Source organism: Nakaseomyces glabratus, chromosome L (assembly GCF_010111755.1).
Source record: "Nakaseomyces glabratus chromosome L, complete sequence".
NCBI classification, from domain to species: Eukaryota; Fungi; Ascomycota; class Saccharomycetes; order Saccharomycetales; family Saccharomycetaceae; genus Nakaseomyces; species Nakaseomyces glabratus.
The window spans coordinates 945,947-962,267 of NC_088962.1; the positions used below are offsets into that span (position 1 = coordinate 945,947).

The 16,321-nt window shown below is 36.4% G+C and overlaps 6 protein-coding genes and 1 non-coding gene across 7 annotated transcripts; 3 read left to right on the forward strand and 4 right to left on the reverse strand.

Moving 5' to 3' along the window:
* Positions 1 to 24: 24 nt before the first annotated feature.
* On the reverse strand, positions 25 to 1,167 carry PPX1 (exopolyphosphatase; the record flags this gene model as incomplete). Its single annotated transcript, XM_449150.1, has 1 exon — positions 25 to 1,167. The coding sequence occupies one exon, from the start codon at positions 1,165 to 1,167 to the stop codon at positions 25 to 27; it is 1,143 nt and encodes a 380-aa protein (XP_449150.1).
* Positions 1,168 to 1,794: 627 nt separating this feature from the next.
* On the forward strand, positions 1,795 to 8,049 carry GVI51_L08591 (uncharacterized protein; the record flags this gene model as incomplete). The annotated part of the gene is made up of 1 exon (XM_449151.1): positions 1,795 to 8,049. One exon carries the CDS (start codon positions 1,795 to 1,797, stop codon positions 8,047 to 8,049), a length of 6,255 nt encoding a protein of 2,084 aa, XP_449151.1.
* Positions 8,050 to 8,390: 341 nt separating this feature from the next.
* On the forward strand, positions 8,391 to 10,157 carry ULP1 (SUMO protease ULP1; the record flags this gene model as incomplete). Its single annotated transcript, XM_449152.1, has 1 exon — positions 8,391 to 10,157. The coding sequence occupies one exon, from the start codon at positions 8,391 to 8,393 to the stop codon at positions 10,155 to 10,157; it is 1,767 nt and encodes a 588-aa protein (XP_449152.1).
* A 240-nt stretch (positions 10,158 to 10,397) lies between these two features.
* Positions 10,398 to 11,492, reverse strand: HST2 (histone deacetylase HST2; the record flags this gene model as incomplete). The annotated part of the gene is made up of 1 exon (XM_449153.1): positions 10,398 to 11,492. One exon carries the CDS (start codon positions 11,490 to 11,492, stop codon positions 10,398 to 10,400), a length of 1,095 nt encoding a protein of 364 aa, XP_449153.1.
* Positions 11,493 to 11,825: 333 nt separating this feature from the next.
* Positions 11,826 to 11,899, reverse strand: tN(GUU)8. The gene has a single exon. It is a non-coding gene; the product is annotated as a tRNA-Asn (tRNA).
* A 1,970-nt stretch (positions 11,900 to 13,869) lies between these two features.
* CIP1 (Cip1p) lies at positions 13,870 to 14,850 on the forward strand (the record flags this gene model as incomplete). The annotated part of the gene is made up of 1 exon (XM_449154.1): positions 13,870 to 14,850. One exon carries the CDS (start codon positions 13,870 to 13,872, stop codon positions 14,848 to 14,850), a length of 981 nt encoding a protein of 326 aa, XP_449154.1.
* A 997-nt stretch (positions 14,851 to 15,847) lies between these two features.
* MRPS16 (mitochondrial 37S ribosomal protein bS16m) lies at positions 15,848 to 16,213 on the reverse strand (the record flags this gene model as incomplete). Its single annotated transcript, XM_449155.1, has 1 exon — positions 15,848 to 16,213. The coding sequence occupies one exon, from the start codon at positions 16,211 to 16,213 to the stop codon at positions 15,848 to 15,850; it is 366 nt and encodes a 121-aa protein (XP_449155.1).
* Between the last annotated feature and the right edge of the window lie 108 nt (positions 16,214 to 16,321).

Below are 16,321 nucleotides of genomic sequence, written 5' to 3' on the forward strand. Positions count from 1 at the left end.
TGATTTTATAAATATGAAAGGTGTTTAAATTGTTGAGTAGACGTCTTGCAGATAAGGCATAATTCTTTTTCTACTTGAGCTCAAGTCGAATTGCTCATAGATTACAAACTTCTGGCTTTCTTTATCCAAAACTTTGAGTTCCAATTTGGGGGCATTATTGCACAAATTTTCGACAGTGTCGTAAAGACCATCCTTTGGAATAATGATCAACTCTCTTCTGAATCTGCCCTCTTTAGGGTCATTCCAAGAAGTTAGTAATACTAAGCAATCTAAATCATATTCCTCTCTATATTTATAGCAACTGTTGAAAAAATTATCTTTACTATTGAAACGTTTGAATAGTTCCTCTACCGGTTCAACAATTGAAGTCACACCAAAGTTTAATTTTTTGGATTCCAAAGACTTAGGGATTAAATCATATTCCTTATAGTCCTTCCTGATTAACTGTTTTACTGTCAAACCATCAATATTGTCTTTGGCTGATCTTAACTCACGGAAAGCGCTATCGAATTGAGTAAATAGAGGAATATTCAAATCACCATAGTGTTTGAATGCTTCTACGTCGGGGTTCTCAACTTTATATTTCATATTTGCAGTATCTAGAAGACCAGCAGAAATAAGTAGCGGTGCACAGTCGTTGAGAGCCTCATGGTACTTGTTACTTTCTAAGTTTTTACTCCAGAAGTTAGTTACCAGCGATGAACAGCTTCCAGTAACTGTGATAATTCTAGGATTGGCATTCGGATATAATTGCTTATCCGCATGGTGATCAATAATACCAATAACATCTGTTATTAGCTGCTTGGTTGGTTTTGGAAGTTCGTTGTGATCAACAATCACTGCGTTGATTGTGTTGAATTGTTTATTATATTCCATAAGGTCTTCTCTAAAAAACAAAAGATCTTGTGAGATGTCTAGCTTGTTCAAAGTAAACATTATATCTCTCCTCATCATAAGGTCTTCCTTTGGGATATTGATTATAGGCACATAAACATTTTGGGCACTCTTAGCATGCTCGAAGTAGGCATATGAAATGGCACAAGCAACAGAATCAAAATCGGCAGATTCATTACCACAGACTATATTCAAGGTTGAAACCGATTGTTTTATCAATCGTGGAATTTCCACAGTACGCAATTGTTTAAGGAACTGCTGTAAATTTGGCATGATTACACAACGATGTTCTATTATTCGAATCCTCTTTTTGGCAATAGAATGGCGCAAAGTATAATCGACAATAGTTGTCACTATGCTAATGTTCACACAATTAAAATAATTGACTAGCTGTCAGTTCTAAGATGCGCTATTTATATGTCTCTAGATAACAAGTTTGACATTGTCCCCGAAGCTTTGCGTTAAGGGCATCGAAATTTTCTTCCCACGGAATTTTCTGTGAATTGAAAAATTTTGAAAACTTTCAGACGCAAAAAAAATATAGAACTGCACCAGCTGAACTCATCGGAGTATTCCAATCACTCGAGCTTTGTATTTAGGACCAGCCTACAGGTTAGTAAAGCCGCTAAGTTTATTCTATTGAGATTTAACTTACTAAATCCAGTGTCAATACGACTTATCGATTAGCTGCCGCTCTTTGAGACTTGGCCTATTTGAAACTAGAAGAGACAACCCATTGGCAATCAATCAGTTAATAGGCACTTTTGTTTAAGGCTTTGCATTGTTACAATCTAATTGAGAACTGTTGTATAACTACAGATTTTCAAGCTTGCATTATTTCATTACATCTCCAATTGGAATTGAAAGTCCGTTTGTTTGCATAATATCTTAGGTGATCTGATGACGCCCCAGAGATCTTCATCTTCCGATGAAGGAAGGAAAAACAAGAAACCAAGACTAGAAGGGTCTAGCTTATCTTCTGGAACCACTCTATCGATTGATCAATTATTTGAAAATCGTTTGAAACATTACAATCTGGATTATAACTTAGACGCCAACATTCATGCCAAAAATATATACGACCCTAAGTCAAGATATTTCAGTCGGTCTGTCGAACCTAACTTTCCAATAGTTGAAACACTACCATACAAAATAGAAAGTCACCTCGATCAAGGAAGATACTTGTGTTATGTTGTGTACAACCTGTATTTGTCAATAACATCGGAAGATATTCAAGGTTTGATACCAATCAGCTGCAAAGACTTAGCTGCTTTGAGAAATGAGGTGGATAGCATAGTATTACAAACAGACTTATTTAAGATTTCGAATGGGTATGGAGATGTTGAATCTCATTCGAATGATATAGGAGATTTCGATGAGACTGAAGATTTGGAAGAGCAACTGGATGATAATGATTTTATAGATATTGGAGGTCCAGACTTCAACGCTACAGGTAAAATCACTAATAAGTCCTTGAATATTATAAATGTAAACTATTGGACTAATGAGCTGAAAAATTGTATGCATTTTGATTTTCCTTTATCACTTAGACTGGCATTGGCAAAGGTATATTATTATCTATCGTTAGTACAAGGACAAAAGGTTTACAGACAACTGCATGTATCGATATTTGAAACATTAGTTAATGCTGATGATGACGGTACAAATTTTACTGATCTTCTATTGAATTCAGGATTGGTACTCGATCATCAAGTCATGTACGACTTTTTAAGTGAGTTCCTACCATATCCTGATTCGGATTTTGTAAGATATGACCTAACCTCTAAGGATGATTTATTCTTATTTAGATTACTTTTAAGACTGGCTCACGCAGCGAAGCCGTTTTACGATAAAAAGAATACTGATTTACTTTCTAAAATCATGTCACAGCTACTCTCAAGCTTAGCACCATCTACTATGTCTACTATACTGCCAATGATAACTTCCTTTGTTCCGTTTCAGTATAAGAAAGGCTCTAATATCATAGATTACTTTACTTTTCTGTTTAGCATGTGGAGTTCAGTTAGTGCTAATATTGCTGTTGATACCCATATGTATGACCTAGTGGGTAACGTTTCAGAGGATGTTCACAAGTATATTTCAAACAATAGTCCTACAGAAAATGATAAAGTTTCTTTTGGCGAATTTGGGATTTTTACCGAAAATCAAGCATCCTTTATGTTTAACAGTCTTCAAGGTCATTTAAGGACAGATGGTCAAATTCACTCATATTCCAGAACTGTAAGACCTTTTGTTTATATGATGAATGGCTGCAACATTGATTCGTTTCTAGTTCTGTTAAAAAAATTAGCCAAATCTATTGAGACATTTGTTCATCCATCTAACAATGGTTTCTGGACTAAACCAATCTCAAAATTTATTCATGGTTTTATTAAAATGTATCACGGAAGAGTGATGAAGGAAAAAAAAATGGTTCTTGAAGACATAAAATCATCGATATTTCTGAATGGTGATATCCATGGAGATATTGTTGATATCTTTCTTCCTCTTATCAAAATTGGTTCTCAGAATAAAAATTCAGATATTACTAACTCTTATATTTCCTCGTTAGCATACCTATTAAGCACTCAACCGCCAAATAGCAGTCAAATTTATGATGGCGTAATACTTGACTTATATGACTCATTAGGCGGTGAATATATCAATTCGAGACATAGAACAATCGCCTCTCTGAAACAATTTACGAGGGTAGTAAGATTTATGGCGGAGGATCCATTATATCGGACACATATTTCAAACATATTACTGATCCTTGTTTCAAAAATTGATTTGAATGATGTTCAATTAACCAGCAATCTTATAAATGGTATTGTTTCCATTGTTTCTTTCATACCACTGAAGACATTTGAATCTAAAGAAGAGATACTGTCATTCGAATCACATACTATACCTTTCATTGAACAACATTATTACTATTTGAAAACAGCAGCAGCGGGTTCCTTGTTTGAATATGAACCAGAATTCCTTGATAAGGCATTTAAAGCCTCGACAACGGCATTCGAAAACATTCTCAAAATTTTTGTGGATAAATTGTATCAATTAGTTGACGTCGACTTAGAAGATCGTTTGATTACGAAAATTAATCAGACAGCTATGATCATGCAGGATTCTATGGATGATTTTCTATTTTCTTATTACGCTGATTTAATGATAAGGATGTTTTGGGAAAATGACTCTTTTAAAGAAAAAAATCCCAATTATGAAATAATTTCAATTCCGCTAGCAGCAATAATAAAGAGAGATTCGAAAAGAAGCAAAGAGCTTGTGATTTCTCTCATCAATAACATAAAGCTGCAGGTGGAGAGAGGAGCCGGTTCAATAAGAAGCGCATCGGAGATTCAATTGAGGGACGTGAAGTTGGTATTATATTTAAGTACCTTAAATGATGTCCTAAGACAATCGCATGCATCAATTCTTGAGTACGGCAAACAATTGATGGAATTCTTCGAATTTATTTTTGAAGAAATCACAAACCCTCCACTTGACGTTATGACTTCTATATTACTTCACAATACGTTATCTTCTTTGACTACAACGGAACTTGTTGACACTAGATTGTTTTCTCAGTACTGTGATCTTGATCTAAGTGAAATGTGGGGTGGTCTACAATTTGACAACCGTAAATACCAATCCCACAACCTCGATTTTACATGGCATGTTCCAAGTAGAGATGAAGTTGATTTTGCTATTGAACTGGTAGATAAGATGGTCGAATGCTGTCATAAAGCAGTTGATGATTTGAAGAAAGAACCGTCTACTGATACGGTTTACGGGGATAAGATACAGAAATATGTACTGATCATCACGCATGCTTTATCCGGTTCAAGTTTATTGTTTGATCCTGACTATAACAGACAGCTCTCTAAAAGTACCGGTTGGAAATATATGGATGAGAAGCTAGCTAACTTCCAGAATCAACAGGACGATTCCAAAGAACAGACTAAAGAAATTAGTTTAGAACCTCACCCTGAAAAAAATTTAGCTGTTGAATCTACATCAGATGATTCTATTCACATAAGTTCAGAAGAAACGAATTTGATAATGGAAGACTCGATTACTTCCGAGGTTCCCTCGGGTCCTGTAACTCCATCATTTGGTACTGAAAGCCATACGCAAGGTATACCATTTGAAAATACATTTAGGGAAATCGACATTTATAAAAGTAATTATTACTTTGGAAATAAGGAGGAGGAAAGATTTAATGACCCTCAGTATCTACATATCCATAAATTAAGGGCACAAATTGGTAGTTTTTTCCATAACTTATATCTATTTTTGGGTAAACACTTCGAAAACAATACGAGTATGTTTCAAATTCTGCTTCATGGTATGAAGGTTTGGTTTGCAGACGTAGGAAGAGAGGTTATCTTTAATGAGGAGCCAAATGCATTTTTAGATTTAGACTTTCTGGAAAATATTCAAAGCTTATCACATCTTGAAGAACCTTTTACACGTACTTGCTTAGCAGTGAAGTCAGATTACTTTCATCAAAGCCGTGTTCTTCTTCAATCAACTACTAGAATACCATCTGCACTGGAGAACATTTTGTTACGTGATATAATACATTTGTCAATTTCAATTTATCCTGACATATTCACGTCTGCACAAACGACCTTAGTTTACTGTATGAAACAAATTGTTGGGTCATACCATACAGTTTTGAATGTGATTCTTGACAGTTTGGAAACTTCGATAAAATTAGCCGATCATATGAAGATTGAAGTCATTTTGAAGCTACTGTTAGTCAAGAAAATATACAGAAAGCTAATGTCAGACTACAAGAACCTAGAAAGATTGTTATTCCTTCTCATTGACTGTTGTAAAATTAATGAATTAGAAATCGCTGTGTATGCGGAACAGTTTCTATTATCCATTGGTAAGGGTGTTAAAATCCCATCCAGCGTATGTGTGTTAAACATGCATTCCTATAAACCTATCGAACCGCCAGAAGAGTTTATACATCTCCAAGTAGAAGCAGTAAAATTAGCAAAAGAAAGGAAAAGGGCTTACTTCTTAGACTTATTAACGGGACTACAACGGAAGTTTATAGCATACATTGAAAATAACAAGGATTTAGGTTGGAAAATACCAATGTTTGTGGTGCAATATATTACGAAGTTGCAGTCAAGTTTAGAAACTCAGCCTGAAAGTGTATATGTAGAGGCTGTTTTGAACCAAACTGATACTCGTCATCCACAAATGATTCACTTAATTATAAAGTCCATCCTGGGAATTGCCAATAAGATTTTATCCATGTCTGATTATCAGTATGATATAAGCAAAGCCTATGAAAGTACTTTTGATCCAGGGTATATTGAAAAAATTGCTACAGACAACTTAGATGCTCAAGTCCAATTTACCGATGAAGTTGGGAATTTTACGAAGCCCTCTTATTATATTGATTCCCGGTCATATGTAGGCTGGTTATGTTGGGGAGCAGAAATGAAAGTTATGAAGACTATACCTATTCAATTGAGTTTGGAACCATCGGAGGCTGAAACTCTGAAAATGATTGGGTCTATCCTGACAAAGAGTTGGTTACATGAAGTCTGTACACATCTAATTCATGATAATGAAAATAGAGGCGTATTCAGCAGTGGTAATGTCTCCTTTTTTTCCTTCTTGCTTTTGCTGATTAATAATGGTTTCTGTGGTTTACAAGTTGAAGATATCTTTGGTTTGTGTAATGATATCTATGACACTAACGACAAACCATCGATGATAATGTCTGTTGAAATAGTAGCAGGTTTGATAACTGGTACTAAGTATATGGTACCAGAGATGATTGGTAAAAGAGATCGGTTTTTAGAAAAGTTTTTGAACCAGAAACTAGGCGCAGAGTTGAATCATGATGCCTTTGAGATATGGAGCACACTTACCTGGTGGTTACCAACTGTTGTAGATATCAGGAGGTGCCCACCACTCTATGATGTTTTTAGGAAATTTACTGAAACATTGAGTACTGATTCTGATGCAGCAACTGATCAGGTGTTCAAAATTCAAATGTTTAGGAGCTTCCTTATCGGTTTGGAGTATAGAAGCCCAGATGCCGAAAAAGAATTATTGAACTTAGTATTTGATCATCCTTATGAACATGTGAGAGAATCTATTGCTAAGTTATTTGCAACTCTTGTCCAAAATAAGAGTTGTCCATCTTATTCTTCAGCTCAAAAGCTACTTGAAGTCAACTTCAATAAATATGGTGGTTTAGGGGTTCCATTAAAATCTATTCCAGATGATATCGACAATTTCATCAGAGACAAATTCGCATTATTAGACAACGAGTATCATAGTCTTGATAGAACTCTTTCAAGCCAAAAACTAATTAAATCCAGGTATTACTACATTGCATCCACACTTTATTATTGGATTAGAGAAATGGCTAGAGGACCAAATAGAGTTTTATTGATACCTTACATTTCTGAAATTGTTATTCCATTTCTAGTCTCGTTAATCAGACAAAAGGAATTGAGTAAACTTTCTGGTTTGGACTTAAAAAAGCTTTACGTTGGACTTGCTTACATGCCCTATAGAATAAGTGATCTAACCCCTGTAATTAATGCACTGTGTGATAAACAGCAAAATGATTCCTCTTACTTACTACAAATTCAATTGTCGTTCATGCAGCATTTTTTTTCAAATCAATTACTGCAGTTGTCTTCTGATGAGAGTAATAGAATTCTAACGTTTGTCACTGAGAATCTGTATAATTCGGACTTCGTGGAAGTAAGAATTAAAGCAGCAGCGGTACTATCTGATATTGTTCATAATTTGAAAGAGAATGATCTGGTGACGTTAATTAACTCCTTTGAAAAAGGCTTAGGCTCCCATCCGTGGGAAATAAAAAAAGAATTATCAAAAAATGACCCTGTCATTCACGGTAATATATTGGGTCTGGGTGCTATCATCTCTGCCTTCCCATATGTGTTTCCTCTTCCTAAGTGGATACCAAAGCAGCTGAGCACAATATCTTCCTGGGCAAGGACAAATGGTATATCTGGTATGGCTGCTAAGAATACAATAAATGAGTTTAAGAAAGTGCGTGCAGATACATGGCATTTCGATAGATTGTCTTTTACATCTACAGAATTAGAAGACTTAGAAGGTGTTCTCTGGAGAAGTTATTATGCATGATTAAACTGTGACATTTAATATTACCGTTAGCTATAAACCCCATACATATAATAACATAGCATATATTTAGCTTTTGATTGTAGTCATGTTACTCAGAATTATATTACCCATTGCTATTATCATTTTTTTACATTTTGGTTGTTCCGATTGTATCGACTGAAAGAAATAAGAGGGCTGGCTTAATGTTGAGATGAGAATGTCAAAAGAATTAAAATTAGCTATCTTCAGATTTAAATGTTTGTTAACATCCTTATAGCACAGCCAAGTAATCAGAAGTAAGCGCTTAACTAGAAGGCTTTTAGGCAAAGCAGTTATAGTGCTTTGAAGGACAGTTGAAGCCCATGTCAGTAGATTTGCATACATTAGAGAGAAGCAGCAAAGAGTACACGCCGATTTATGGTACCATTCTCACTGCGAGGGTTATGAGCGACTCAAATACTGTATTTAGTAGGAAGCGGAACTTAAAGAAGAACGTTAATAAAGCCTCTGGAAGGGTAGCATCGAACTTAAATATGGAAGAAAGAAAATGTTCAAATCTTAAAGGAAGCAATGGTGAGAGCATGAATAGAGCAACTAGGATTTTACGGTGGATAAGTAATGTAATGGGATCGTCCAAGAATGATACTGATGACAATAATAAGAGTACTGAAGATATCTCAAGTATAGATAGTAGTACAGGACAGGAAAGATCATTATCAAGTAATTCAAGTGGAACTATAAACAGCGAGTCGCCAATAGGTCATAAGCGAACGAATCAGGAATCTCTGATGGATAAAACTAAAACAAAATCAAGAAAGCTAAATTGCGTTGACCATAAATCTATGCCATTCTTTGATCCACCCTCGGCAAATATGATGCCTAGACTACTAAGCTTTTCTAAAAACCATCCTTACCAATGGCACGAATGGGAATGTGAGTTACCAACAAGTAGTAAAAGGTCTGGAAATAAAGCAAGCACATCCACTAAAAGTCAATATGGTACTCAATTTGTCAAATATACAAAAACGAAGAGAAGCTCCCAGACTGCCTCTATTAGAATCGGAACGTCGAATGATGTTGGCAAAGAATTTGAATATTTGAGAATGATCTATAATGGTGAATATGACCTTCCGGAAACAATTAAACTAGAGAGAGAGAGGCAACTGAAATTATTACATGATGACCGAGGTCGTGATGCTATGTTGAGGGCATCTGTCTCGGAACTAACGAATCGTATTAGCTCTATTCTAAAAGAAACTCTTCCGAGGGCGAGAAATGATGATCTAATAATACTAAAGGAGAAGAACGTTTCAGAGCTTGACAAAAAGAGGCAAGAATTTGAAAGACAAAGGACGAAATTCAATCAAATGAAACTAATCTTTGATAGAGAACATATTAGCTATAAAAAATTGCAAGAGGAAAGGAGAAAAATACAGATAGAAAATAGAAGTAAGCAAAAGTCTGAAAGATTGGTGCCGAATCTTACCCAGAAAGAAGTTGACGAAGTCAAGAAAGTTTTACAGAGAAGCGATAATGGTCTTCTGATGAATAGAGAAAATCTTGAAATATTTGTTAGAGATTTTAAGACCCTTGGAAAAGCAAGATGGCTAAATGATACTATTATTGAGTTCTTCATGAAAAATATTGAAAAGAGTAATGCAAATATTGTTGCCTTCAACTCATTTTTCTATACCACGCTGTCCGAGAGAGGCTACCAAGGTGTAAGAAGATGGATGAAGAGGAAGAAGAAACAAATTGCTAAACTTGATAAAATATTTGTTCCTGTTAATTTGAACCAATCACATTGGGCATTGGGCATGATAGATATAGAAAACAAGCGCATAATATTTGCTGATTCCTTATCAAATGGTCCGAACGCCATGAGTTTTGCGATTTTAGCTGATTTAAAGAATTATGTTATCCAAGAGAGTCAGAAAGAACTTGGTGACGACTTTGAGCTTGTACATTTACAATCACCTCAGCAACCGAATGGTTACGATTGTGGAATATATGTTTGTATGAACACCTTGTACTTAAGCAAAGAAAATGAATTACAATATGACTACAAAGAAGCAGTTTCAATGAGAACATATATCGGCCACCTAATCTTAAGCGATTCGTTAAAGTAAGGATTGGTTAAATAATTACTATGCACTAATATCGTATATGTATTTAATTCAATACAAACAGACTATTCGTTATAGAAGCTTCATTACGCTCCTCCCCAATTGCAATACCCATATAGGAACAAGAATATTCTATTTCTTTTTTAGTAAAGGAGTGCTTATCTAATATATGATGGAATTACCCAAACAAAACTGAACTTCCATTCCATACCAGCGGATAATACCATTTAGGATTAAACAAATTTAGAGTTTCTCATCAATGGACTTCTTATCTCTGACCTTTTCTGTTGTGTGGGTATCCTTATTCATGTCTTTTTGGTTGTCGTCACCTTTAATCGAAGCCTTATCCTCATGCTTTTCACTATCAGCGTTTCCATCATTTTTCAGTGAAGTATTATTATTATCCAAAGATAATTGCTTAATCTCCTCAATTACATTATCTACTTCATTCTCCATTATACTTTCCTTTCCATGTGATAATGAGAGTTTCTCTAATTCTTTATCCCATCCTAATTCCTTTACAAGCTGGTTTGCGAAGTCATCAGTATGTTCGGAAAACTTCAAATCCATATCTCTTGGGGATGTCAGAAAATCACCCACAACATCCAAATTACATAGTACCCTGCGCACGTTATTGGGCACATCATTAGGTAAAGAGGCAAATGGGTATACAGTCAAAGATGTACCAGCCACTATGACTATGCTATTGCTCTCTTCTTCTAACCATTCCAAGTCGGTATCCCATGAATCAAAGAAACGCTTTGGTAAGTTTTCTCCAAAAAAGACAATCTTTGGCTTAATCAATGCTTCACATTCAGGGCATCTCAAATATTCAAACTCTTTCATGTCGTTATTATGTTTCATTTTATACTTGTTATATCTCAATAGAGCTTTCTTAAAATCGTCGAGCGGGAACTCCTTGTCACACCCGATGCAATGATTCTTGGCAAAACTACCATGGGCTTCTACCAGATAGTCATCAGGTATACCTGCTTCTCTTTCCAGAGTGTCAATGTTCTGCGTGTACACTCGGCGCAATCTACCGTTTTTCTCCAACACCTTCATCAGGTAGTGGAATTTTGAAGGTTTGAAATTACCAGGATATAATTCATCAGCCAGCAAATAAAAGGGCTGGGGGTTCTCCTGGTAGTATTCAATATCAAAAACTGCTTCTGCATAAGGTAACTTCAATTTGGATAAGTTATGGTATAATCCAGTCTTTGGTGACCTGAAATCAGGTATACCACTCGAAGTTGATATACCTGCACCAACCAAGAAAATAACTTTACTACTAGGATACTTCTTCAAGTGTTCTGCAACTACCTTAACCTGTTCCATTATCTTTTGGGTTGCGACGCTGGTCCCGTCAGTATTTGACCATCTAAATGAGACGACTGTCCTATTTTAAATGAAATCAACTTGCTCTTTAACAAAGGTTCATACTTCTTTTTTAATAACTATGATTTACATGTTTAACGGAAAAACTCGAGGAAATAGGTATGCAAGAAAAGCCGACGGGGATGTGCCTAGGGTCTGACTATAGAAGAAAAAACAAAAATTAATTATGCATAGAACGGATCTTTGGTTTCTGTAGAAATGCCGGAAAAACTTAAATTTCTTCGCCTTTGAAGAAAAGGACATTCTGGCACAAGGCGGGAAAAAAAAAGATACCGACCCCGGTGAGGATTGAACTCACGATCTTGCGATTAACAGTCGCACGCCTTAACCAGCTTGGCCACGGAGTCATGTAATATGCATTTGCTACCAATCGCTGATCTGGCAACCATATTAGGTAAATATTTGACCGCCAAGCGCAGTTTCACATCACAATCTCTTTCTTGTTTCTCTATTGTCTTTGGCTTTTCTTACCTTGAAAATTTTCAAGGTTGATTACTTGATTTCCTATTTGTGGATAATAGGGATAATGTTGTCAAATAAGACAGGATTGGTTGCAAGAATTGGCAAAATATGGAAGAAGTTGGAGCAGCAGAGCTCGTTTAATCAAGTATGGTTGAATTGAATGCATGTCTTTTCTGTTCTAGTATTCAAGTGTTGTAAACTTTGACTAAAAGATGTTGCTCATTATGAATGGCTGCATCTGCATTGTTGCCAAAAAAAAAAAATAACAAGAATAACAATGCGCTCAACAATTTAATGAATGTAATTCAGGGCAGCATTTATCCTTTGGATTCATTAATGAAATTATAAACAGAAATGTTCTGGACTTTTATCATCTTGCAACTGCCTTGTTCTCAACCCAGGTTAAACAGTTCGTTACATATTCTATTGTGTTGATAGACAGCCATTATGTAATAAGTGGGATATGTACAGTTGCATTAACACTGAGTCTTACGTTAATCATTTGATACCACCCCCCCTATCAAATGCTGGCTTTCCCCTTTGATTAGGTATATGCCCACTGTAACCGTAAACACTGTAAACAGAGCGGTCTTACCTTTAGCCCCCCCCCCCCCCCCCCACACACACATTAGCAGTCGCTTAAGCTAACAGTTAAGTGTAGCACTATGAGACACCAAAACCAGCAGCCCCCACTTTTCATCTGGTCCTAGCCCTGGTAACAATGAAACCCCGTAGTAGAAAACAGTAAATCATTCACATGTCCACGATTTCCTCTTTTGGAAGTACGACTAACACGTCCTCGAGAATCAGAGATTTTAATTTCCCAAAACGGTAATTAATACTTTTCTTTGCCTGGTCCTTTGAAGCACCTGCGGCATTTTATGTCCCGCTTATGAATAAGTTCGCAGTTGTGCCTTTTGTTTCATTAATTGTACAATACATGGAATATGAAACATAGAGAAATCACGGAGACGGATAGGGGCCTCCCCCACCACATCCTAAGACTGCACAGTAGCCATGACAAACTCAGTTATACCCTGTCTTCTGCAAGAACGGTTGCAAGAGAGTAGAGCACAAAGGAGATCTCGCACACTGTGTTCTTACACCCAAGAGTTATTCTATCCCCCCCCCTCCCCCGTAGCGCACGGAAACTAGACGGCGGAAGAACCAAAAGAGTTTTTCCGCTTTCCTTCTGCAACTGGGAGAGTCCAAGCATCGGGTTTCCTTCCATTTGGACTTGCGGATGATTCATGGGTTCTTTGCAGAGAATTGGAAATCGAAATTCCGAGTTCTCTTCCATCCTTCCATCCCCCCCGAAGGAAGTCCTAAGAGAGGTGTCTCCCAAGAATCAAGTGCCGTCCTCCACTTATGAAATGGAAATACTCGCAGCACGCGTTTTCGCGAGAATTTTTTGTGCTCAAAAGGGGCTTCCATTTGCAAGGCAATCGAAGCAAAGTTGTAATGTTTGCTAAACTATGCTTCTTTAGATGGACTTGGGACAATGAAAGATGGAGTAACTAGAAAAGAAGGTACAGAAATACTTGTTGTAGAAGTCTAATTTCTAATTCCACGAAAAGGAAAAAAATATTGGAACACGCAATAGTAGGAAAAACTTGGAAACGAGGGAACCCTTTCTCTATACTTTTCTCTTTGGGTAATTTACGTTAATACTATATAAAAGGGAAGCTAATTTCTTGATTGGGGAACTCGTAATTAGTATCACATTAAACAGAATATTATAGGATACACTTATTAAAAAGGGTATTCCAGATTTTTAAGAAGACTTCTCTACTTCTATTCTAAAATTATTTGATTGAAACGGAAGATAAAGGACAGATACATACACTATACTATAATGACTATGTCTAATATAGAGCAACCGCAGCCTATGCAATATGGTGACTACGAAGACCTGCGAGATCTTCATACCCCTATGATGACCCCGGTTAACGGGATAATCACGAATAATAATGTGAACGGTGGGCTGGGCTTCAAAAATGGTAAATCAATGGCGCCAATAGCACCTTTGCCACCGTACTTGACCTCTTCAAGAACAAGACAGAATAGTAACTCCTCCTTGGCTAGCTCCGTCTCTGACTTTCCGATGAATTACTCGCTAAGACAGCAAGCTTTATCTAATACCCCTTTAAATGGTGTTTCCGGTGGTAACGCTAACTTCACACCACAATTTATCAACTTGCTGATGGAAGCCTACCAAGTGATATGCATGGACCCTACCGTGACGCCGTTCGACACTGTCAACCCGCCTTCCGCAATACTCAACAGAGTGGCAAAGGTTGCCATAGACTCCGCTGCTACGCGCGAAGTGGAAATAGGGTATGAAAAGAACAGCTGGCTGTTAACCTTGGTGAGGCACAGACTGCTACAAGAGGTGAGAAAAGATGGATACCTATCTAGAAATGCATCATTTTCCTCTTTGCCTCCGGCAGCCCCTATGTTTGAAATGCTTGGAGGAAACTCTACCACTGCTCCTAACCAATTCGGAAACAACCAGAACGGGTTTGCATTAGGCAACGATAAGGCAAGTGTTGATTATTTCAACTATAATTTTGCTCAGATGGCTAACCAGAATAACTCTACGATGACCAATTACAATGGTAACAATGCCAATATCAACTCTGCCAATTTTGTATGCACGCCAACGGGCATGGATAATGTCAACTTCAATTTTGCTAACCCTGCAAATGTGATAACGAGACAACGTAGTAGTACACTTTCTCCACTGCCATCCTCACTTAATATCCCTGAGGATTCTACTTTATCTATACCTGATATCTTCAAGAGGAGGATAGACGGTTTGAGACTGAAAAGGTAATGTTAACTACTGGTTAAAAGATCCACTTACTACCCCTATATTATACGCTGAAGCTGATTCTGTGAACAGCTTAACTTTAATTTTATTTGTTACGACTTCTTAATCATATTGATGACCTTAGGAGAATCTATGTGTTTCTCATTAATATTTGTTCGAATTGAAAATAAATGGGCTATAGCCAATGGGTTATTAAAGTATAACTCGTGCTGTGCTAAGCTGCTATTTCTAATTCTATTACACACTGTTGTGTAAATGATAACAAATAATATAAAGGTCATGGTATGAGTTAAATATGAACTTTATCCCGATACCGCATTTTTTATTCTTTATTCAACTACAGCATGGTGATTTTTTTTATTGGTTTAATAGGGGTGTTGTTATTTATCATCCCGTATTTCTATTAACTATAATGACACAATAGTTTTCATGATAAAACGTTACGATTCGAGCTTTTACATGAGTTCATAGCCTTTGAGCAATGAAAACTTTGTAATTAGTTAATATTCAGTGCTAACTATGTTGGATTAGTGTTTTTGAAGTAACTCTGAATTTCTATTTAGACTTTAAAGCCACTTAGTCGTGTAACAGGAAAGAATGATACCGTTTTCATCCACTGATTTTACTACTACATTATGACGATATACCTTTTTTACGGATGTACTATATAAATTTGAATTCATTAGAATAAATGCCAAATTCTCTACTTGGAAGAATTCATCTTTCGCCTTCTATTCATATTAGTATTGCTTTATTGGTGGTTAATATATATACATTATTTATGTTGCCATGACAGCATGGCTTAGCGAATATGATAGTAATTTCATATCAAGTGAAACTTAATGTGATAAGTTCATTCACAAGCTTAAAAGGTAATTTTTTGTTCACAATTATATACATGATCTATGGAATCCTTACCAGAGGATTGCATGAGAGAAAAGATATCGAATGAATAACATCTATTGGATTGTCTCTTTTCGTTGCTTTTCTTTTGGACCGATTATTCTAGTAATTCCTTTCTTGGTTGTATTGTAGGTCTTTCTTGTAGTGTACTCTTTTTATTACCCCATTCTGGTCCCAGAATACCAGCTTTTTGAAATAACCTCACCACAGTGTCACTAGGTTGTGCACCAACACCAATCCAATACTTAGCTCTATCGAAGTCCAAAGCGACTTCCTTGGTTGGTATCACTCCTTTCTTGACCTCGCTCTTCTTCAGAGGCTTCGGAACAGGATTGTATGTCCCCAACACTTCAATAGGTTTTGCATCTCTAGCCTTATGCGATCTAGCAACAACTATGTTGTACAACGGAGAATTAACTCTTCCAAATCTGGCCAATCTAATCCGCACAAGCCCACAAGCCATGATATCTTTGTTTCACTGATCCTCTTTAGCGGTTAATATCTGTCAAATACCACCACCTTCTGCGAGTCCAATATCTTATACAAATCTACTGCTGTGAGCCAGTCGTGA